This window comes from Acipenser ruthenus, chromosome 5 (genome assembly GCF_902713425.1).
Source record: "Acipenser ruthenus chromosome 5, fAciRut3.2 maternal haplotype, whole genome shotgun sequence".
Lineage (NCBI taxonomy): Eukaryota > Metazoa > Chordata > Actinopteri > Acipenseriformes > Acipenseridae > Acipenser > Acipenser ruthenus.
Window position 1 is genome coordinate 32,683,703 of NC_081193.1, and position 25,574 is coordinate 32,709,276.

General features: G+C 36.9%; 1 protein-coding gene across 15 annotated transcripts in view; it reads right to left on the reverse strand.

Moving 5' to 3' along the window:
* The window catches only part of LOC117402914 (receptor-type tyrosine-protein phosphatase kappa-like), a 206,625-nt gene that overhangs the window by 61,672 nt on the left and 119,379 nt on the right, over positions 1-25,574 (reverse strand). For all 15 annotated transcript variants that reach the window (XM_034004568.3, XM_034004565.3, XM_059024017.1 and 12 more), the window contains exon 8: positions 510-812. In XM_034004568.3, the coding sequence (XP_033860459.3) occupies positions 510-812 (303 nt within the window). The remainder of the gene's footprint in view (positions 1-509; positions 813-25,574) is intronic.

Below are 25,574 nucleotides of genomic sequence, written 5' to 3' on the forward strand. Positions count from 1 at the left end.
TTGCAGACTTACCAGTTACATTTAGACTTAAATTTTGCACTTAACAAAATTAGGTACATTATCAACAATATTGATAAAGAGAATAAAAATAATAGGTAGATGCCAGTTAAAAACATTCCAAAAAATTACAAACTTAATGGGTTAACCATATGGTAGTACAATGCAGTATTAGCTACCTGCTGGCTTGTTGGGTAATGTAAAGGTACAAAAAGCATGGGGAAATGCTAACTGTAAAGGAAAACTAGCTGTTTGTTCTGTTACAAACAACTTAGTTAAAACACCTAAGCTGTCTTTACTAGCCCCAAATGCAATACAAATGGAACTGACTAAACAGAGGCGTCCAGGTACAGGGTTGTTAATCTTTGATTCGCTATTTCTAAACTAGGGAAACACACTGGTTTTTAAATATAATGTGCAACCGGGGGGGTGGGGGTTGGGGGGGGGGGGGGGTGGAAGGAGGTGGACTTTGCATGTACAAAAATCATTGACAGAATAGTTAAATAACATACCATCTTCATCTGTCTGGATAACCACCTCATCACTCTCCTTTCTTCCTTCAGGGTTGGTAAGGATCATCTTGAGGCTCACATTCGTATATGGTGGTAGATTTCCAACAACATGCCGGGGTGCCTTGGGGTCCATATCCAGACAGTCAGCCTTACTCTCATTATTACTATGGAAGTAGTGGTAGCAAATGGTGACATTGAATGTGTGGCAGCGTGTTATGTTGTAGCCCAAAGACTCCCAGTCCACTGCAATAAATCTGGCCTGTGTCTCTGCAATTTTCAAACTTTTGGGTGTCCTCATTGGTTCTAAAGAGAATTAAAAAAATATATGTATTTTAGGGATTTTCTGACTTAGGAGAAACATTAATGTATTGTCAAAAAAGGGTATTTTTAGTAGTCAAGCAAATCTCTAAACTAACCCTGTGACTTCATCTTGGTGCAGCTACCCTTATATCAGCTTATAATAACATCAAATAAGAAAAACTATGACAACAATGTGAAATCATAAAATGCCAAAAACGTCCATCAGTTATGCCATTATCTATCTATCTAAATAGATATACATGCATACACACACACACACACACCAGGTGGCACTATTAAGCAATAATTGAATTGGTATTAATTAAGCAATACTGCATTACAGAACAAGGGATTCTGTTATAGAGAATCATCCACCAGAAATGTGATACAGTATATAGCCAAAGTAAATGAAATTGACAAACTTCGTGGTAACATAGTAACTAGAAAAACGTGTTTAAATCACTGCTGGAAAAGTACACTTTGGTTGTAGCTGACCAATCATGGTTTCTTTTGCAATAGCCATAAACTGAATTAAGTAACTTGGAATGCAGCATCTTGTTTTCCGATCAAATACTACAGTAAACATCCACAAATTATGAGGCCATTATGATGAGTCAATGTAAATATTTGGAAAGGGAAAATGCAAATGAAAAATTAACTATGCTAAGCATCACAAAACTGTGAGAGCAGATGCTATAAGAACCACCATGAGGCCACTACGGCTGTCACAGCACATTTTTTTAAAGCTACTAAATTAGCCACTACATCACCCTGGAAGAGAGTCAAAATAATCTGGATTGTGATCCATCATCCCACCAAACCATGTGGGATACTAATTACACTAATAGTCCAATTTTACTGCCAGTTAAAGAAATGAAGCAAATATTAACTATTGTGTTTATCATTTCATTATGTACAGCATAGCTCTTCCTACGTTGAACACAAGCATTCTACAATATACACATACAGTACCACATAACGCTGCACCATCTTACAACTTGAATGCCATTCAGCCAACTAGAAAGCACCCACAACAATTACTGCATTGCCACAGACAACTGAGCCCCGATATTATACTTGCGAGAATAAAATGACCAAACTGTATACAATACTGTAGATAATGTACAATGTACATAGTTTAGCTAATACATAAAAACCACAGTTTGCTGTTCCATCAATATATTCCTGCCTGGATGCATGTAAACCTTGCTAAATTGATTAATTCTAACATACCATTAGTGAGTGTACAAAAAGTGTGCCATATCTAAGCATAAATTGTGCCATATAGAAGGAGGAGGACATTTTACAAATGTTTCTTCTCCCCCCCAACCCCACATTAAAAAGATTTAAAAAGGACAACGCATATCTCCCCACCCTTTTGAGTTCTAGTCTGACAACCACTTTGAGGGCTAAAAGCTCAGTAACCATTTACCTTGTGACACCGACATTACATATAAACGCTTAGTTGTTGCTAGATTACCTGGAGAACACTACCATGTACTTCCATATGCAATATCAAAAGAATCAAAAATGGAGACCTGCATTTGATGTGGAATGACACATTGTGACGGAAATATAATGGAGTTCTGGTTGTAAATCTCCCTCTCGACCTGTGAGGGTACTAAGTAGCGAAAGGGAAAGGCTTTGGACAGGTTGGCCTGACAGTTTATTCCCGATGAGACTCCGATGCGGGAATGTATTCACCTGGAAGGTAAACGAGGTAGCAGCTGCAAGCAATAGAGTCAGCTGTAATCGTTTACCAAGGGGTCATGCATGATTGCATAAAAGGGGCCGGAGAGTTGTAAATCTTTTCCTTGGCTTGGGTTTCAGTGTTACGAGGAGACTGGAAGGACTGGGAGATATCCCCAAACTGAAAAAGAGTTTGTGAGTGTTTTGTTGGTGTTTTCTGTTTAGTAACTGTCTGTGTTTGTTTCGTTAAATAGCACTAGACGGCTAAACAAATCCGGAGCTGTCACCAGGGGCCAGCACAAAGCCGGATCACCACAGCACTTGTTTTCACCAATAGCACGTAATATATTGTACTTCACCACAAGCACTGAGAGCACTCACTTTGGACCTGTGATCGTGTGTGTCTAATTGTGTGTGTTTTGTACCGTGTTTATTGTTTGCGGGACTGCAACCCTTTTTCATTACTGTGCAATACACATTGCTGTGTATTGCCAGCTCATTATTGTTTTCTGGCTGGTCATCAGACAATTGGATTTCTAATCATTTCACCCGTACTTTGTTGTCTGTTTGTTATTTGGAATTACTGCATCTGCACTCCACCTGCTATACACCTGCTACTAATTACCACTTTACCACACACATGTGCAGCTCAAATAAGTAACTTTACCCAAAGTCGCCTTGAAAATGCACTTAAGTTGTAGAGGGACCCAGTGTGGGCCTGGAATGTTTAAAACTGCAACTTTTAAATGAAAGTGTATTCCTGTCTCACAGTGCTATCACATTTCGAAGCACTTATATCTCATTTCTAGTATAAGTGGAATTGGGAAAGCGGTTTAAAAAAATAAAAAAGAGAGAGATTAGCAGTTAAAGGCTTCATCTTGTAGAGCTTGAGCTAGATAACCCATGATGAGAATGACACATTCAGGTTTTCATTATTTACTTATTTATTTAAGTGGAAATCTTATCAGGTACATTTGAAGGTAAAGAAAGGAAAGGAATGTTCTTGCAATACTCCACAGGTTAACTGTAATAGATGAAAGGCAGACATACAACCTGCTGACCCAATGTCATCTCTCGACTGTACAATGATTTAATAAATACTTTGAGAACAGAAAGAATGAAATTCAATTTCCTTACGACTAGCTCAACACCGTGAGAAACGATAGTTTAATATCAGTGCCTCTCAGCAGAGGCAATCTTCAGTTATTCATTCAGAGATAATTGCAGAAACAAAAGCACTGGAAAGTTAAAAGGATTCAAGGGCAAAACACAATACTGCCTGGACCCATTGTAACCAAAAACAACTCATTATCTAGCTGTCATTCACTGGGAAATACATTAAAAGTTATCACCAAACGTGTGACAGGAAGCTATTTCTAAAGATTATCACAAAGTAAAACAGCATCAAAAAGCGACAGGTCTTGTGTAGGAACTAAAGGGGGGGGGGGGGGGGCACAAGAGAAGAGAATAGAACAATATCTGGCAGTATGACCATTATGTTTATATCGTACAATATGTGAACTGGTCAAAATCAGTAGTGTTTTTTTCATCATCTGATAATGTCTCCTCCTCTTCTCGCACAAGAGTAGAGAACCTATAGCCACAGAAAATACACTGATGGAGTAACTGATGCATGCAGAACCACCATTTCTTAGCAGTAGCCTAACAGTTTAGATTATTAATCTGAAATTGACAATCTCCCAGATAAACATTTGACTTACATTTAAAATCAGTTGTACCACATTCATTTAAATGCTGACAAGTTGATAATACATTTACATCAAACAATTTAATAGAAGATATGTTCTAGCTTTGCTGCATTCACACCGTTCTTTCCCTAGCCAATATTTGCACTACAGACAATTACCTGTCCTTCTACTTCAGTACTGTTTATTCTATTGCCTCTGTGCATGATTAACAGTTTGTGTATCCTTCAGATCTAATCAATAGCCATGAAGTCCTACATTAAACTTTACAGATTAGACAACCATCTAATAAATTCCATTGAAACATGGAGGAGGCTCGGTTATGTTTTGGGGCTGTTTTGCTGCGCCAGGCACAGGGTTCCTTGAATCTGTGCAGGGCACAATGAAATCTCAAGACTATCAAGGCATTCTGGAGCGAAACGTACTGCCCAGTGTCAGAAAGCTCTGTCTCAGTCGCAGGTCATGGGTCCTCCAACAGGATAATGACCCAAAACACACAGCTAAAAGCACCCAAGAATGGATAAGAACAAAACATTGGACTATTCTGAAGTGGCCTTCTATGAGTCCTGATCTGAATCCTATCGAACATCTATGGAAAAGAGCTGAAACTTGCAGTCTGGAGAAGGCACCCATCAAACCTGAGACAGCTGGAGCAGTTTGCTCAGGAAGAGTGGGCCAAACTACCTGTTAACAGGTGCAGAAGTCTCATTGAGAGCTACAGAAAACGTTTGATTGCAGTGATTGCCTCTAAAGGTTGTACAACAAAATATTAGGTTAGCAGTCCCATCATTTTTGTCCATGCCATTTTCATTTGTTTTATTATTTACAATATTATGTTGAATAAAAAAATCAAAAGCAAAGTCTGATTTCTATTAAATATGGAATAAACAATGGTGGATGCGAATTACTTTTGTCAGTTTCAAGTTATTTCAGAGAAAATTGTGCATTCTTCGTTTTTTGTGGAGGGGTACCAACAAATTTGAGCATATATATATATATATATATATATATATATATATATATATATATATATATAGAGAGAGAGAGAGAGAGAGTGAGACAGAGAGAGAGAGAGACAGAGAGACAGAGAGAGAGAGAGAGAGAGAGAGAGAGAGAGAGAGAGAGAGAGAGAGAGAGAGAGAGAGAGAGAGAGAGAGAGAGAGAGAGAGAGAGAGAGAGAGAGAGAGAGAGAGAGAGAGAGAGAGAGAGAGAGAATGCCTATAATGCCATTTCTAATGTGATCAGGGATTCTGCCACTCTAATGCTTTTAAATCTCGCTTAAAGACCTACTTTTATAGAAAGGCATTTTCATTTTTGTTTTGTTTGTTTGTAAAGCGCTTTGAGATATTGCTTTTGAAGTCGCTATATAAAATAGTTTATTATATTATTATATTATTGCATTCTGAAACCATTTTTGCCACACTACTCTCGTATTTAGTTTGAACAAACTTGGACAGACTCAGTAATTTTAAACCTGCACCATTAAACTCTGTACAATATTCTAACCCTTCAACTGTCAAGCTTAATATATTGCAGCATTCATTAATAAAACATTCAAGTCTTCTCAACTCAATAATGAAAAGCTAAAAAGATAACCACAAACTTCACTGTAATAAATCCTTGCTGGTACAGATAGCTTTGAAAATCATCCAACGTAACTAATTGTTCAAATTCTGGTTAAATAAGCAAATATTTTTTGGTGAAGGAAAGTGATTATATCTTAAGTAATCCATCTTTATATATATATGTAGAACAGATGGTGTCATTAAATAGCAAAACAAACATCCTACTTTTGATTCATATGTAGAACACCAGGATTAGTTTTTTAATTGCATGAGGAGTCACTTCTGTTTGCAATAAGATTACTACTCTGGTCACCAGCGTTCTTAATGTCACTCAAACTCCAAACCACTGTGCAGGTTTTATCGCAATGGTTTTCGTTCTTGCCAATGCAGAATTATTTGTAAATCTTTCAGAGCTGAACAGCCTCTGAGATAATCTTTCAAGATGCCAATCAAACATGCCAGAAGAACATCACCTTAAAGAATGTTTTTGTTGTAACAAATTGTAAATGTGGGAGGAAAATAAGTTCAAGTTAAACTGAGGGATTAAAAAGTACATTGTAAAACATGCATTAAGCCATGGTAACACTGAGGTAAAAAAGGGGCCAAGATTAGAAATGTTTTATAATTAAACACAGCTTTGGAGAAGCACGAAAATATATTCCACATGGCAGGTGTTTTAAAACTGAAAAGAACAATTGGGATGGTGACATTTTTATGATGTCCAGTTTTCTGGGCTACCTATTCAGCAAATTGTAACATCTGATAGCAAGTATTAACCACAGCTGGTTTGTGTGATTTAGATAACTAAAATGTTTGCCTGTTATGGGTTGTTACAATCAGTACTGTTTAACATTCACAGCTTTGTTTTCTTATGGATATTTGTCCCTTCAAAAGACAACCATTTGATACCTTCCTGTTATTAATGTACAATTATAGTTAAGTGCTATTATTAAATGATTAATTAAACAATAAAAGTGTGTTTACATTTGGGCCACAATGTTAAAATCTAATTTATTATAGATTTTATACTATATTATGGAGCTCTGGAAGGGCTCCACTAAAGACCTAAAAGTATGGGTTCTGTTAAAAGCAAATTAAAAAGACCTGCAGTGATCTTTCTGATTCACAATTACAAAATGTTTAAATTAAAAAAATCTGTTTATTTATGAGCATTAGTTGATTTAAAAAAAAAAAAAAAATCGGTAGATTCATCCCTGCACATATTTTAATAAAGGTAACAATCGTATAGTGGCTGTCCTGCATAGTAATACATACACAAATCAATAGAACCTAAAAGAAGAATATGGCCAATAAGAATTTGATCGTTTTAAACGCATTTTTATTTCAGTAAATGTAACACATTTTCACAGAACAAGGTTAATCCATGAAAGAGTTTAATAGCAAAATATAATGCACAAGAACTGAGAATGGATTTTTTTTGTTTGTTTTTTTTTCATTGTATTAAGGACTTCCGGGTTTTTGGCATTAAAAAAAAAAAACACACACACAATTCAGGACCATGAAACAGGTAAACATCAGTTAAAACAACTCTCCTAATCATGTTCCACAATATAAAACTAAAGTTGTTTAAACTAAACATAAACAACTTGAATAGTAAATGTAATATTAACAGTACTAACATCAATAAAACAAAACGTTAGTTGCAGAAATGAACTTTGTACATCCAATTTTGTGTTGTGCCACGCATTAGCTACGTTTGTCTGGTTACCTTTCCAGCACACACACACTCACAAAATTATATAAAATACAATTTCTACAAGTTTTACTACTTAGAATTTATATGTGTGTGTGTGTGTGTGTGTGTGTGTGTGTGTGTGTGTGTGTGTGTGTGTTTTTGGAACATCTAAAAGTTACATTTCATTAACACTAGAACCACCTTTTACAAACATGTTTTGATTTTGAATATAACCTACAATATTCAATTTCTTTATATATAAGCCTGTTATCTCTACTGGACCTGGCAGCCATCAATTCCTTTGTTTTGTACAAGATAGGAGAGATTTCATCTTGAAGCTAGCCACAGCACTTCAGCAGAAACATTTCAATCAGAAAACTGCAAAGCTGCAGCAGTTCAACCTGGATTCTGTGTTGCAAATGACACATACGCAGGTTAAATTACATGTTACTTTCGTTTCAGATTAAAAACTACTTTTGTTTTTACAGTTTTGTTTGTGCATATACCGGTTTACACACTAGTTTATTTTGAAATGTTTGTTTTATTATAGTTTTTCATTTTGAAAAGTAGTGCTTTATATGTGGTAAGTTAGAAAACAGACCCTTTTATGTTTAATTGTTCATTTAAATACAGGTGTTTCGGATGTGCCGATGTTTAATCTGATGTGCTTGAATAAAACTTTTGAGTTGTATCCGACAGTTCGTCTTTCATTTTAATATTGATGATGTTTAAAATGTACTGTGAATGACTGCCGTCGGCAGGTATGAGTATAACTGTGATGATTCTAGTGTTGTAGTAGTCCATAAATGCACTGTGTGTGTGTGTGTGTGTGTGTGTTCTGGGGGGGGGGGGGGGGGGGGGTCTGTTTTGTACGGCCTTTCTGCTGAAGATTACGTGAGATTAAGTCAGAAGAACGGGATCTTGACCGCTGAAACCTTGTGAGCCACAAGCACGATTCCTGCTCCGGTTTACATGGGTTTTTACAACTATTTTTATCGAGAGAAACCCTGCCCTTAAAGTCGTGCTGCCAAAATGACGTCCTTTTGCTGTTTCACGATGTATTCGCGTGACATCGTCACACAGTCATGACTGTTGAGTCGATTTTCAAGTGCATGTAAACCAAGCCATTGAGGATCGTTCTGGACATTGCAGAAAATGTAAGTGTGTACAGCAACAACAAACCAGATACTAACTGTTGCAGGAAGCCTTCTCTCGTGCATTCTTTCTCGGCAGGGGGTGTTGGAAAATGCCCAGCCAAAAAATAAATAAATAAATATCTGCCCGATTAAATAGCAGAGGTAGGTATATTAAAGGCTTGAACCCATATTTATTTAAACAACAAAATAAATATAAGCAAGGGAAGGGTACTGGGAGCAAACACAAAATCAAGTGGTGATTCCATATTTCTTGCTTTCCTTTTCCTCTTTACTCTATCTCTCACTTTCCTCACTCTCTATCCTGTCACTTCTACCATTCATGCCAAGAACGGGGGCCGATTGGAATGCGCCCCCTATTTATGCCCTTGCTCTACCTGTTCCCCTCCAATCACACGCATCCCTTCCTCCCTACACCCCGCCTCCCGCTACTAGCATGCCCTCACAGTCAGTCACCTCCAACCGCGTTTCCCCTACCTCTCAACCACTCACACAAGTTAACTCGAGGAGGCCCACAGCCTCCTAGAAATCGTCACTAGATATAATCGGGTTCTAACATATTATGACAACATACACCGTAAAACAAAACACCCAACATATTCAAAGACTCAGCCACTTAATTTTAAAACACTGTTATACATAGACTATTATACATGTATATTTAGACCAATGATATATACATAAAGTTGTCTTTCGACAGACAGAAAATGGCTACTGTATTATAAAAGAAAATATTGAAACTAGCAAATTCTGTTTGTCATGTTTTTCAACCTAAAAGATTAGTTAATTTGTAAATTCCATTCTATTTCCAGAGGGGGTTGACTATTCTTGCACTTAAAAATAGACCTGAATGTAATGGGCTCAGGTTAATGCTTGATTAACAATTCTTCTGAAGGGACTCCAAGGGGTTCTAACATACAGTACAATGACTGGTTAATTATGAACTAAAACACTCCCTAGAGCTGGATTGTTCTGAAAAGCTATCAGACTAAACTGCTTCAGATTGATTTGAACTGGGTAAAGAAAAAAAAAATCCCATGGGAACTGGGAAGATAATATGCCTGCTTTACAAGTGACAATAGGAACCATCTTGCTGTTACTGCAGAGATGAGACTGTCATGTTCCAAAATGATTGGAGAACTAATACCATTCGAGATCAGTGTTGTAATGCAATTAATTCGTTTTTTGCATGACAACAACAAAAAACTGGTTACTAAAGAGTTCTTAAGTGTACTTTGACAATTTATTGATGTTGGAGAAAGCAGCATTGAAAATCCCAGGACATCCATTAATCATTCTATATGGAAGTAACAAACTGAGTGTCAGGGCTTGCATTTAAGATGATTAAAACAGAATTATATAGGGCTTTCATTGGTAAGCCAAATAAATCTGAATCTCATAGCTGGCATTGGAAATCAGCAATATTCTCCAACATTATCTATGCTTGCAAATCTACTGATTCTGAGAACAGCATATTCTAAATATGCAAAACTGAAATAATGGTAATATGATGACTGATCATTCCCATTAGAATACCATATCAAAAATGAAACAAACAGTAATAACACAAATGTTAGTGTTGAAGTATGTCTCATACAAGCTGTATTATACTTTTTGTGCAATTATCCTCGTTGACACAAATTCAGTTTAGAAAAAAAAAAAAACATTTAAAACATAGTAACACATGAAAATGTTGAACTGTATGTTGTATGCCATTTTTCAATTCTGCAATCATACTCCCTAGACTCCCTTGAAAATAAGACACTTGCCTGAAGGATTATTTTTGGTAATAGAACTAACAGGAAAGGAGTATGACATCACTTTGCTTGACAATAAAGCTATAGACAGTTCTTTTCTGTGGGCAAACATGATTTTATTACTAAAACTCAGGGATTGTGAAACTGTCAAAACATTAGCAGTACCAGCCTTGTACCCCTTCAACATGCTAGAGCATAATGCACAAAATTGTGTTCAATTTTAACATGGATGAACCCTACTATAACACGATTTATCTGTTGTACAAAAAGGTGCTAAATGGACTCCCCTAAAAAGATGCCAGAATAAATCGCAGCTTTTTCTGTATCTTATGCTGGTTGATTTATCTCGAGTGTCAAACTAGGTTAATGCTAAACTGCAACTATTAAAGCCCTATGGTTTACAGAGTGTAATTCAATATCTAAATTGTCCAACCAAATAAAATGTGCAGGACAGACAGAAGTGTGGATCTTTAATCTCAATCGGATGCCCATATACCATATATATTTTTGTTACATCTTGACAGTCTGCTTTAGGGGCTTTGCAATAATAACAAACCAATGAAAGAAAGCTGACAATGAGCAGTACTAGTTTAAGAGGTTCATATATTCAAGGATTGCAGAAGAAAATGCTGTCTGGGATTTAGTGCAATTTGTTCTCATAAGAGGAGACCTCCCGCATAATTTGTTTACTCTACATCTGGGTTTGTTCCAGATATCTATTTTTTTATTTAAATCGAACTATAATTGTCCACTTTTAAGATCTGGCATCGACGATCAGCCAAGAACTGTACTTCTAGGAAGAATATGACACAGATTTTTCTTATCAGGTTGACGGTTCAATTTCTTACAGGTGGCTGTGGCTGGTTGTAAAACAAATGCATCACTAACATCACAATATTATTAACTGAAAATGCTGATTAGATTTTCTACAGCTTTGTACGTCTTTTGGTTATCCAAACAGCACTAACATTAAGAATTACAGGCAAGGCCATACTAATTATAGTTATTTAGATTTTGGATTTCAGAAGGAGATGAGAGTGTCCTTAAGGTTTTCACTCTGAGTTTGTGCTGAATTTTGTACAAAACAGTTTACTAAATGAATACCAAACTGTATATACAGTGCCGTGAAAAAGTATTTCCCCCCTGTCTGATTTTCTGCATTTTTGCACATTTCTCACATTGTATTTGGTCAGATTTTTTTGTGGGTTGTAGTAGTATATAGAGGGAGTCAGAGAAAAAAATGACACCAGTTTGGTGCTTCTTTCATTTGTTTGGTGTGCAAGGTAATCAAACATGCAATCTTCAGGTGTGAAAAAGTTATTGCCCCCCCCCCTAGTTAACTCAACCCAATTAAAGGGATAATTAGGGTCAGCTGTTTGAACTCAGGCCCTTACCATCAGAGTGAAGTTGTCAGCACACAGGTTCTAGAGGCACATCATGCCACGAACAAAAAATTCCTGAAGACCTCCGGAAAAAAGTTGTTGATGCCTATCAGTCTGGAAAGGGTTACAAAGCCAAGGCTCTGGGGCTCCACCGAACCAGTCAGAGCCATATTGTCCAAATGGAGAAAGTTTGGGACAGTAGTGAATCTTCCCAGGAGTGGCCGTCCTGCCAAAATCTCTCCAAGAGCAAGGCGTAAAATCGTCCAGGAAGTCACAAAGAACCCTAGAACAACATCCAGGGATCTGCAGGCCTCTCTCGCCTCGGCTAAGGTCAGTGTTCACAACTCCACCATCAGAAAGACACTGAGCAAAAATGGGATTCATGGCAGAGTAGCAAGACGGAAACCATTGCTCACTAAGAAGAACATGGATGATCCTCAAGAGTTCTGGAACAGTGTTCTATGGACAGATGAGTCAAAAGTGGAACTCTTTGGCCGACATGAGCCCAGTTATGTCTGGCAAAAACCAAACACTGCATTCCACAGTAAGAACATCATACCCACGGTCAAGCATGATGGTGCTAGTGTCATGGTTTGGGGATGGTTTGCTGCATCAGGACCTGGACGCCTTGCCATCATTGAAGGAACCATGAATTCTGCTCTGTATCAGATAATTCTACAGAAGAATGTCAGACCATCCGTCCATGAGCTGAAGCTGAAGCGCAGCTGTGTCATGCAGCAAGACAATGATCCGAAACACACAAGCAAGTCTACATCAGAATGGTTGAAGAACAAGAAATATAAAGTTTTGGAATGGCCTAGTCAAAGTCCAGACCTAAACCCCATTGAGATGTTGTGGCAGGACCTGAAACGAGCAGTTCATGCTCAAAAACCCACAAATGTCACTGAGTTGAAGCAGTTCTGCATGGAGGAGTGGGTCAAAATTCCTCCACGGCGCTGTGAGAGACTAATCAATAACTACAGGAAGTGTTTGCTTGCTGTTATTGCTGCTAAATGTGGCGTAACCAGTTACTGAGTCTAAGGGGGAGATTACTTTTTCAAACGGGGGCATTGGGTGTTGCACAACTTTCTTTAATAAATAAATGAAATACGTATCAAATGTTTGTGTTATTTGTTCACTCAGGGTCCCTTTTATCTAATATTAGGTTTTGGTTGAATACCAGATAACATTCAGTGTCAAAAATATGCAAAAATGCAGAAAATCAGACAGGGGGCAAATACTTTTTCACGACACTGTAGTACCTATTATTGGCCCAACCTTTTGCCAATCTCCTACAAATGGCTAATTCTGAACACACTGATGAATTACTTTGTGTGAAAAACCTGGATACAACCATACAGGCCCATGAACAGCAACCTGGGTGCAAGTTGTCAGCGTTTCCAATTTGCTCAACACCTGCATTTTGTGGTTTAAACATGTCCGTGATCAGAATGGGGCACGCAGATTTCAAGCACAGTTCATTTGCAATATATACATTTTAAAAGTTCACTTAGACGTATTTTCATGCAACTTTTTTTTTATATAATCCCTAGACTATACATCTGAGGTTTGGGTTTCTATGCCAAGGAATATGTCCTCCTAATTTTAAGACTAGAACTGTCAATATGTCAGTTTAGTAAGAGTGCTCAGATATGTCTCATTTCATGATAGAGAAGCAGTAAACACCTGTAAAGCAATTATAGCTGCCAAATGCTGTTGGCAAGAATTATGAATATATAATGTTTCCTGCCACCTCTTAATGATCACATTTGAATAATCTGGCTAATTTAGTTTTCATTTTGATCTATAAAATGTTTTTTTTTTTGTCAAACATTTCAGTTGTTTTATGACACTAGAACAGATTTTACTTCCTGAAACTAACACAGGCCCAATTTTTTTTTAATCACAGGGAAAGGTACCAATGCTAAAGGCAAAGGTCATTGGCACCAGATTGAGGCATTAGGTGGGCAAAAAAACAGGTGCAAATCAGACTTTGCCCTAAAGTGATTTTGGTGCAATTTTTGCCCTGAGGTTTTATGCCTGTGCTACTGCCAGATAATTAAATTAGAGAAGTGGCCTCGTTTCATTTTCACCCAAGCTATTTTAAAAAGGCAGGGCAAACATTTGCCGTTGTGATAAATACTTTCACACAGCACCAATAACATTTATCATGTTGTATACTGTACAGACACAGTTTCTGCACTGTACCCAATATAAACTCCCATGGTGGGATGTTTAATATAATGGAAATACTAAATGCTTTTTTTATTATATATTTTATTATATAAAAATTACAGAACACACAATAAGTATTCAACATTTAAAGGGGAAGTCAGTTTCTCTTCATTTGCTAACCCCTTCTGCCTCCCTCTTTGGAAAGCGCTAACCAAATTGTGCCATTTAAAATCACAACATGCGAGATATGGACGTACTGCAAGTACTCGAGTTTGCACATTGCCTTCCATTTTTTTTTTTTTAACAAAATTGGGCAATATATTATTATTTAATTATTTAGCAGATGTTTTTATCCAAAGTGACTTTCAGAAATAAAAAAAAAATATATAACAATATATCAAAGTTAGGCAATAAAAATGAAAATAAAAAACACTCTTTTTGCAACCATAATGCTATTATAATTGCTTAGCCATGCGGTGAACGCACTGGCTGCATAGGCACGCTTGATGATCACCTCCGAGACCAGGGAACAGCAGGAGCTGTATTCGGATGAGAAGCAGAGGAAGACCGTGAAAACGATTTCCTGTGTGGGCTACTTTCCCGGGTGTGTCATCCGGTTTCCCTTGGCACAGAGCCATGGGGTGAGGACGCAGCCACCTTTCTAACAGAGTGTGATGGGGAAGGAGCGTTGTGCAGGAGTAAGGGACGCGGAGTGCTCTGTAGAGCTACGGGAGAGACATTTCTCAACCGTGTGGTTAGCCAGTGCCTCCTTGGCATGCTCTGGCCACAGGCAGGAAAAGCATCTGCTGTGCCTGTCCTCAATAAGCAGACTGGCCTTGCATGTCTCGCAGGGATAAAACCCAGGCAAGAAGCAAGCAATACAGTGTAAGGTATACAGATGCTGCCTCAATCTGCTTATAGATAGCAACCGGGCGGGTCAAAACCCGATCTAGACCTGTTTGGTACTAGTCCGGGGACATGACAGTGTTCGCGTTAGGCCATGCCATTGCGCCAATGGCCCCCTGAAATAAAAAATGTCCCACTGAATTTCTCTTAACGCGCCCGTGTGTCCCCCTCTCCAGACGCAATACCAATAAACAGTATTATTAATCACACACTTAAGGATTAGACACACAAATATCTTTACAGTGAAAATAACTTATTTGTTAAATATAACATTCAAAACCCCCTTTTCCCTGTCTAAAAATGGTTTGGTCCAGGATCGACCGTAACGTGACAAAACAAATGTACACCCTGTAAAGATTGCACCACTAGCATTTAAGTGTCCTGAAGCATCGTTAGTAACTGAAGAGTTGAAACAGTTGTTGATTTGGTGTAGGAAAGGTATTACTAGGCATCGCTGTCATAGCAGGGGGACTTGTTCCTGAAGACTTGCGTTAAGAAATATATTTATTTACCTTTTTTGCATTGCATCTGTGTTTGTCTTGTAATGCATGAGACTGAGTTCGCTCTTGTGTCCAGAAACTGAAATAATGTGCTTGTCTTCAACTCCAGCATCACTTTACATGGAATTTGAAAAAGCCTTGGCTGTTATGGGTGAAATTTGGAAATGTACAGCTTAAAGCTTTTTATAGGACAATTTTCAAAATCTGGCTGTGAGTACATTCGTATCAGGTATTGGGACTGTCAAGACCTTGGTGACTTTTGGTCTGTAATGCTGATGTTTGAGTGACATATTCATGGCCAGTGCCATCGGCAAGTACAACAAAGTTATTTTTACAGCGATTAGCGGTGTTTTCATTTCCTCGTCTACGAAAGAAAAACTGTACTCGAACCACACTTTAAGAGCAAGTCAGTAGATGTTTTTTCACTCAGTTCTAGAAGTATACAGTTTCTTCAGATCTGTTCTTGAAATCAGCATTTTATGATTTACATAATTTAAGCCACGACAAACTGCATGTTTAGATTGTAGATTTAGGTATTTGTTTGCCTGACGGAATTCAGAACCTTTAGCGATATCAGCATTTTATTCCAGGGGTGTTGCTGAAGATAACGGTTAATCCGGTAATTGAGTCCCCCCCAAAAAAGTGCCGGAACACACTAACTTATTAATGAGCGTTCAGATGTTTACAAAAACAGCAATACACGTACATATATTGCACTCTGATAAAAAAAAGATATACTTCATAAATGGTTTGATGTTTAAAATGATCACAGTTCTGTAAGATAAAATCTTTTCACCCGACAGGAAATTAGAATTAGACTACAGTTCAGTACTAATTAATAAAAACCCAAGGAGACAGCACACCCTAAGGGTTATTAGGATATCTGGCAAAATAATGACAGTTTAATCTAACAAAATATAAATTTTACACAGTTTAATAAGCTGCAAACAGCAGAAGTGGTCTATAGCTTGTTCACTGGTATTCATGTAGTATGGCCATCAGACCCTTTCAAAATCCAACTAACCTTTACAGGAAGACAAAATAATGGAACACTGCCTGATAGAGTTCATTCATTGCATCGAAGGTTAAACACTCTTCATTATGCTACAAATACTATTCATATGAGTCAGTAATGTGTTTTTCTTTACTAAAGAATAAGAGATAAGATAATGTCAGGAGGTCATTTAGTTTTATAAGCTTGTTCTGACAGGACTGCAGACTTTGCCATCACTCGCTTTGTAATCTGTGGGGACTTCGGTTCTATATTTACAACTGGTCTGCCTTGCAACTTTCAAAGAGTTTTGAAGCTTTGAAATTTTTTTTCCCCATGCACAATGTTGATAAAGTACAGTATAGCCTACAGTACCATCATTATAAGGTTGCATAATAGATTTCATAAATGTTAATCTGAATTTTCTTTATTGCCAAAATAGTGTTTGACATTAGTTTGCTTGTGTAAATTACCTGTAAGTGCCTAGAATGGCAGGTGATTGGCATCATTCTGTGTAGTGTGGAAGTAATTATGAAAGTACAAAAAGTGTCAGTTTCACTCTACCATCAGCACCTGTACAAATGATGTGTACAATGTACTGGTTGCTACTAAATTAAAAATACTGTTTATTATCCAATTTTTATATAAGTCTTTTTGTAGATTGGGATGGCCTATTTTAAAATTTTGTTAATATCTATTTTATTTATTTCATTTGTTTTGGGATGTTTGATATTTTATTGTAGATTAGGGCAGCAGTGTGGAGTAGTGGTTAGGGCACTGGACTCTTGACCGGAGGGTTGTGGGTTCAATCCCCAGTGGGGGACACTGCTGTTGTACCCTTGAGCAAGGTACTTTGCCTAGATTGCTCCAGTAAAAACCCAACTGTATAAATGGGCAATTGTATGTAAAAATAATGTGATAACTGTATAATGTGAAATAATGTATAATGTGATATCTTGTAACAATTGTAAGTCGCCCTGGATAAGGGCGTCTGCTAAGGAATGAATAATAATAATTATTATTCTATTTATTATATATTATATTTAGGGCGACAGTTTGGAGCAGGGGTTAGGGCTCTGGACTCTTGACCGGAGGGTTGTGGGTTCAATCCCAGGTGGGGGACACTGCTGCTGTACCCTTGAGCAAGGTACTTTACCTAGATTGCTCCAGTAAAAACCCAACTATATAAATGGGTAATTGTATGTAAAAAATAATATAATTGTATGTAAAAATTATGTGATATATTGAAACAATTATAAGTCGCCTTGGATAAGGGCGTCTGCTAGAAATAATAATTTGTAATGTGAAGCGCTTTGGGATGCCTTGGCATGAAAGTACAAAATAAATTTGATTGATTAATTTGATACATGGTTAATTTATTAGTATGTCAATTTGTGTGCATGCAATTGAAATTCAAAAATACATTTGAAGCAGCCTTGGTTAACATTGGTACGTAGATAAGGACCATAAACAGACAGAGGCTGGGTGACCTTGCTGTCACAAGGGAGTAATCGACCCACCCTGTATGTTTCCCCCATAAAATAAGGCTTCCATATGGGGTAGGTGAATATAAACACTTACCGTTTTCCACTCTCATTAGAATGGAAAGTATTTATTTATTTTTTATTTAACAACTTCAAAACGTTCCATTATGATCATGCAATATCATGCTGGATTTCTTCTCCAGAGCAAGGTTAAATAGACTTTGCAATCAAAGTACTGCTTAACTGCTATAAGGAATACTGTGGTTAGTGCAAGAAGTACTTTAAATACCAAAAATTCTGACAAATCCAGCAGTCCATTTTTTAACTTGATTATATTCCACCTTTCACATTCACAGATAAGTACCAATAAATCACTTCTACAAGACTATGTGGGGAACAAAAGAGAAGTGAATTACTAAGCTTCTGTACACCTCTGGGACAGGAAGATTCAAGCTAACAGTTCCCAGCTGAGAAATGACATGGCACACAAGTGCATATTCTGGATGCATGTCAATTATCCATATAGGAACTGTTGCACAAGTAAATCTTATTACCAAGGAGGCCATGGTTTTTAGTGACTCTCTCAATGTTTTTCTGTATTATTTTAGTTACAGGCTACATTTTCCCAGCCTCCATGATGTTGCAAGATGCATGGATTTCAGCAGGCTTGCAGGTTTTATAAATTTTTCAGGATATCTTAAATTTCCTATCATTTTATATCCTTTAACAAAGCTTTTGATTAATGTAACGTTTGTTAGATTTTTTAAAAATATTTTCTCTTTCATTCATGTTTGTCTTCAGGCTTTAATTTTGTTACGATAAAACGTGTGATGATTTTCAAATAAGCGTAATGCTCCGATTTACCTCAGATCAAAGGATTTATAAAATTGCAGTGTGGAAGAAGATGGAAATGTAGATGATGAAAGTATCAACATTAAAAAAGGGTCACAGTAATACCAGTTATTGGGATTTAAATCTTGTTACATGTGAAAAATGTTCCTCCACTAGGAATGTTTTTCTTTTAGTACTCCACAGTGGGTCACCAATTTGAACATGTAGAATCCCTGTACATAGAGCACAGCCCACACTGTTCACATCTATATGTACAACATTACAGGCACAAATTCTTTAAAATGATTTTTTTTAAAAATTTTATTAGATACATAAAACAGTTATATGGAATTCCCCATTTAATATTATTTAGTTACAACTAGAAACTTGAAATTACGATTATTTTATACCCTATACCCATAGTAATGCATCACTCCCCACTCAGAAGATGCACTAAATCTCAGATAGTACTAGTAGGTAATATCATAGATAATCTACAAGTACAGTACTTGTTGTAAAATCTCTTATTCATCTCGTCTATTTTATATGCAATGATGCTTGCCATATCTCAAGTCCCTTAACACTAGAACCACCATGGTAGTCATTTTGATTTAAATTACTCTGCGTGTCAAACTTATGCGGCTGTCCGTTTATGACACTTCCTAAATACATGTATTAAATACCATGATAGCGTTTGAAAGGCAGGGTCGCGAAAATAAGGACCGCCAAAGCAGTCATTTTGACTGCCTTTTACAATACATGTTTTTTATTTTAAATATAACCTACAATATCCTTTTTTTTAAATATACAAGCCTGTTGTTATCTCTACCCCAATGGAGCTTACAGCAGAGAAGCGATTGATATGCTTACTGCTTTGTCCGAAAATGATTCTGATGCAGGCTGGTGGAAACAGGCAGTTCATGATTTCACTGGTGGAAACCGGCAGTTCCACAGTGAAAGCGAGGAAGGTGCCACTGAAGCTCCACGGCCACAAAGAGGGCTCCCCAGGCGCAGAAGAGGTCGTGGCAGAAGCAGCAGTCCTGGGGAATCCTCTGCAGTGCCAGCTTTGCCTGTATCATCTCCTGCAGCAGCTGCAGGCGTGCCAGCCATGCCAACCGCTTCACCCGCAGCAGTACCAAGGACAGCGACTCCAGCTGTATCGCCAGCACGAACAGGCATTCAGGAGACTGGGCAGGATGGCACTATTTGGGAAATTATAAATCATGGTGTTGACGCTGTGGGAAGACAGGCTGCACAAAAAATGTTTTGACTGAAACCTCAGGTCCCACATTCAATGCTGTACTGTAGCAGAGGCAAATAGCATACAAAATGATGATTGGCAGAAGAGTTAAAGAAAAAAATCAGCCTGGTTGGAACAGTGAACAAAGCAAGAGAGCTTCCACCACAGCTGTACTCCAGTACAATTTTGAAACACAATAATTGTGCTACACTAACTGTTTACAAGTGCAAGTCGAGAAAAAATGTAATTATTCTCAGCTCTCTTCATACGTCAGTTGCCTTTGGGGCTGCAGATAAGAAAAAAACGGAGACCGTGGATTTCTAAAATGACACAAAAGTGCAGAGTGGACGTTTTAGACCACATGGTACGTCAGTAGTCAGTGACAGCTGGTTCTCGCCGATGGCCAGTTACTGTATTGGACCTGGCAGCCATCAATTCCTTCATTTTGTACAAGGAATGCACCAGGGAAAATATCGGTATGAGAGATTTCATCTTGAAGGTAGCCACAGAGCTTGGGCAGAAACATTTTGATCAGAAAACTGCAAAGCAGCAGGCAAATGCAGCTCAACCTGGATTCAGTGACACATGCAGGAGAAATCAATGACAGGTAGCTAAATGCAAAAAAAAAATAATAAAAAAAATAAAAATATAAAAAAAACACAACTTCTAGTATCTGTGCCCAATGTGAAACAGCAGTATGTGGTAAGTGCCCAGGAAAAGCTGAGAAGTGTTACATCCATGTGGATTGTGCTACTTAGAAGTCAATTTCTCTGAAAGCGCATTCACATTACATAATGGGAATGGAGTTATTTCCTTTTTTATTTAAAAAAAAAAAGTTTACAGTTTTGTATGTATATATACCTGTTTACACACCAGTTTCTTTTGAAAAGTTTATTTTATTATATTTTTGTAGTGTTGTATATGTGGCAAGTTAGAAAATAAACCCTTTTTACGTTTAATTGTTCATTTAAATACAGTGTTCGTATTTAGCATGTATACTTTCATACATCATTTTATTGTAAACTAAATGCATTTTGCACAGTATAGAAGGAAAAATGTATTTTAGCCTCCAACCAAAGTATTTACTGCATGCTAGTTTATCCCTTCTCAGCATGAGATTTAAAGGCTTATGCTTACTTTCACACTTTCAAATAATTTCCAATGTGCATTTACGTTCAAACCAGGGCACTGGCCATGGCACCTTATATGGAGCAGATGAAGTTTGTTAACTAAGAGAATGTGGGGCAAAAAAAAAAAAAAAAGTTTACAGGTGTTTAAATCATTCCACTCTTTTATCCAGTGATTTTAATTGACTAATATGGCATGAAAACACAAATTGCATCATACATACTGTAGATTATGTGCAACCTCCTGAAGTTAGTATGTCAGTTTTTAATGAGACATTGTCACTTACATCTACAGGAAGTAAACGTAATATATACAAGTATGTAATGATTGGTTTGTAACAAAGTACATTTTAATTAAGATGTAATTAAAATGTGTTTCATACAAGGGTGGTTATACTTTCTGGATTTTTTTTTCCTATTTTGCTGTGACACCTCACAAGATACAATTTTCCAGCAAGATCAAAATGATACCAAGTATAGGTCTCTCTTTGTGAAAATGTGCTTACGTTTACATTACCTGCAGGGTTCTGTGGAGTGGAAGTATTGACTGTTTGCTAAACATCACGTGTCATTTGAATTAGCCACGTGCTTCTCTGAGCACAGCACAGGTAGGTCAACATTGCAGCCTTACTCAATACCTTATGAAGAATGCCGTTACCAAAAGGTTCATACAATCTCTTTCTTTCTCTCTTTCTTTCGTTTGGTTTACATTTGTACAGCTCTATATTCCCAAAACAGGTAATTTACACAATATCTTATGCCCATGTGCACATTTTTCATTTCGGTACTTTATAAAGTTAAATATGAAATTCTATCAAAATTGATCTGCTGCTAAAAAGGAAATCAATGTGCTTGGCATGCCCAACACTGTGGAACAAATCTGAAAATTGTTTAAAATTTGATATGAACGGTGAGATTCCCTTTAGTGACTGAAGAAAGAAGCAAACTTGCAGTCCATTCTCAAGTTAGCATACAGATAGATAGTAGGGAAGAAATGGCAGAGTACATGCGCTCAACAAGCAACACAAATTCATTCAGTTTCAGTTTTGAAATTCAAATTGAGCTGCCTGTTGAGACGCTGATAAGCACTCTAGCAGAATATAAATTCAACACAGGCCCCAAGATCTAGCACAGGTGGATTATGTGCAATGAAGTAAAAGGAATACATATCATTATGGATGTACAAATCTAACACAGCTTTTCGACCAAGCAAGCAAAACAAAGCACGATGTATAGGCAGAGTATAACAAGTGACATTTACAACCTTGTGCTGCTAATTTAGGAGCATAGATTCATCAGGGAAACAAAGGGTCATGAAGAAATAAACACAACTCAGAAGGTGGCAAATGCTATTAACTGGTATGCGGACATTTTTATCTGCTTCAGGTCAGCAGTATTTTTTAGCACATTTAGAAGACTAGGATTCCCCCCCAAAAGTGTATTTTTGTGGTAATTATACTATATGATAGGGTGACCCACTATGTTTGCCAAGCTAAACATGTGACTATGTTCTCTCAAATCATGCAGAAGGTAGGAATCACTTTTTTACACAATTACGAATGCATGAAATTAATATACCAGGTGAAGCAGTAGGATCGAACACACTGGGGACACTTAAATACTATATTCTGTGCTTTGAAAATGGAGTTCCACACCCAATAGGGAAAATGGTGAGCTAACAAGAGAATAAACATCAGACTTAGGTACAGTATATATTCCATTCATTCCCACCAGATTCATGCTTCTGGACAGATTATAAAAGTTACATTTCTGCTTTTAATTCAGCCATTAAGCACCTCTAGTAGAATAATCTACTAGATGTCTTACAAAATGACATTTATATGTAAATAATGTTTCCTCACATACTGATAATCTTAAGCGTCATAATGTTTGTTGGATGAAATCAGCCTATACATAATCATTGTGGATGCAGTGCAAATCACTCCACTAACTGCTGGACAAACATTAAATCACAAACTCCTCATTGGCAGATCCAGGTGAAGCAGTTCTCTAAACTGCTGATTCTTTGACTGGGGAAACACCACAAAGCTATTCTGTAGTAGTCCTTTCATCCCTTTCAAGAGATTTCATTGTTATCCATTTAAAGCACATTCTGCCTGTGAATGCCAGATAAGAGAGCTTGTGATCCTTATGGTTGTATCACCAATTCTCACAATGCAGATGTGGCTTTAAATGTCACGTTGTTTAATTAAGAATTAAGGTACGACAGGGTGTAGTGTAGTTGTAATTTTACTGGAGAATATTGGATTGATTATTAAGAACAGCTGCTAAAAATGTGATCGCTGTAATGTTATTGAAGAGAACAGTGAAGATGCTTGTGTAGAGGGAGGCGTTAGCCACTGCTTTTTTTTGCTACAGGTCATTTCTACTTGAGGACAAAGGACTGTTTGAATTTGGATGGTTTGTTGCCATTGCCTGTAAGTATATGGGAGGATGTATTTCCTTCTTCATGGCTTGTTTGCCAGTAGCGTCTGATGGATGCCTTATATTTTTTGTGACCTGTTATGGACATTATTTATTGTGATCCAAGCCCACCTTTGGTGAGAATATTAACAGCAGTAGATTGTATTGAATGGTCTGTATATCCGCCATATCATTGAACCAATGTAATTTATATCGATTTCCTCCAATGAGTCGGTGATGTTGTGGGAGGCACCGAGCATGTAAATAAAACGCAGGTGGGTTTTCAGTAATTTTCAATATGTATTTTTGTAGTGAAAGTACAGGTTAGAGTGGATTATTAAAGTCCTCATACATAATTCCACAATGTCTTGCTTGCTTGTTTGTTTGTTTGTGTGGGAGTTATGTTTTTTTAATGTTAGTGTTGCATATCTTATGACTTATCTTTTTACTGAACAGTTGTAAAACATGCTTTATTATAAAAACGGGAGGGGTTCATGGAGTTCCCATTTTCTTAATTTTTCTAATATCCTATCCCCCCCCCCCAATTTTTTTTTATGTCTTTAATTGTTCGTGGAAACCCAGCTGTGTGGATTTTCTTTTAAATGTCCTTAGCAAGCTTTAATTATTTTTAATCGTTACTGAATATCTGATCACATAGTTTTAAATTAGTATTTAACCGTTGGCAATGAAAAAATCATTTTACATGACAAAGAATACAGAAAGAACTGACGACTGCACAAGTCAAGTAACTACAGTAATAGCTCTCCATCTTAACTCATTCTCTATCTGGAACTGCATTGGATTTGACACTTCCCCTTTCACAAAATGCAAACTTCTAATAGATGTGTATCCTTTGTGGATATTCTTCAAGCCTCCACACAACTACACTATAAAAAAAAAAAAAAACACACACTGTAATAACTTTCCTACAACTCTTAATTATGTTACGTTTCTCATTTAATTGAAAACAAGACATGACAACTGAATTCTGGTTTAATTTTTCTTCCATTGTAAAAGTACAAAACGTTTTGTAAACGTGACACAAAGCAGGAGGATGTGAGAATTCGCTATAATTTCGAGACAGAACTACTCCAAAATCCATTGAACTACACAGTTAGAAATAACCAAGATATAAATCTTAAATGTTTTTATAAAATAGAACAAAAGTGCATTATGGTCACTGAGGCGGCTGGTGTACCATGTAATGCATCATATGTAAACTTTACATTTACTTTTAAAAACTATATTAGCACCCTACAAGTATGTTTAATAAATCATTATCCACAATGAGAAGTAAACCTGTCGGACAGGAAAACAATTTGTTTCTATTGGTACAGGATGACTGATCAATTAAGGAAACCTCCACTAACATGTTAAGCAAGTTTCAAGACATCACTTGACAATTGTTATGAATTTGGATAACATGTCAGTTGTTGGTTTTACTGCTTTATAACTGACTAAACATTTCAAGCCAATTCACTTGGAATACAGACAGTATTTGGGAGTTCACAATGTACTGCATAACTTATTTTTCCTCCTCTCCTTTTACAGCTACCAGCTCAAGCCTAACGTTTTTTTTAGCATGCACCATAGGGACAAATGAAGTTGAATTGAGTGTTTTAAATGATTTAGAATAACAAATGTAAAATACTGAATATGTGTGTGGTAGCATGCTGTTAATTGATTTTGCTCTGCTGCCTCTGTCTAATATTTAATGTCCAATAAGGCACCACATAAAACAAAAGTACTTCATCTCAAATTTCTCCTGATGCAAATTATTTATTTATTTATTTTTTTAAATACTGTTATTTTGCAGGTATTCCACTCCTACTGAATACAACTATGTATTGCAGACTAGAACGGGCCTGTATAAATGTGATTTTATTAAGTGCGCGTCAGGTCCAATTTATTTTCACACGTGCAGTTAATTTTAGACGCGCTGTTTAAAAGTATCCCCCCCCATAGTCAAACGGGTTTAAAAGGCTCTGCATACCAACAAAGCACTCACTAGGCATCTCCAGCCCCGTCCCACCCTTTCGCTCGCTATAGCTTTCACATATGCTAAGAAATAAATAATAAATAATAATAATAATAATAATAATAATAATAATAATAATAATAATAATAATAATAATAAT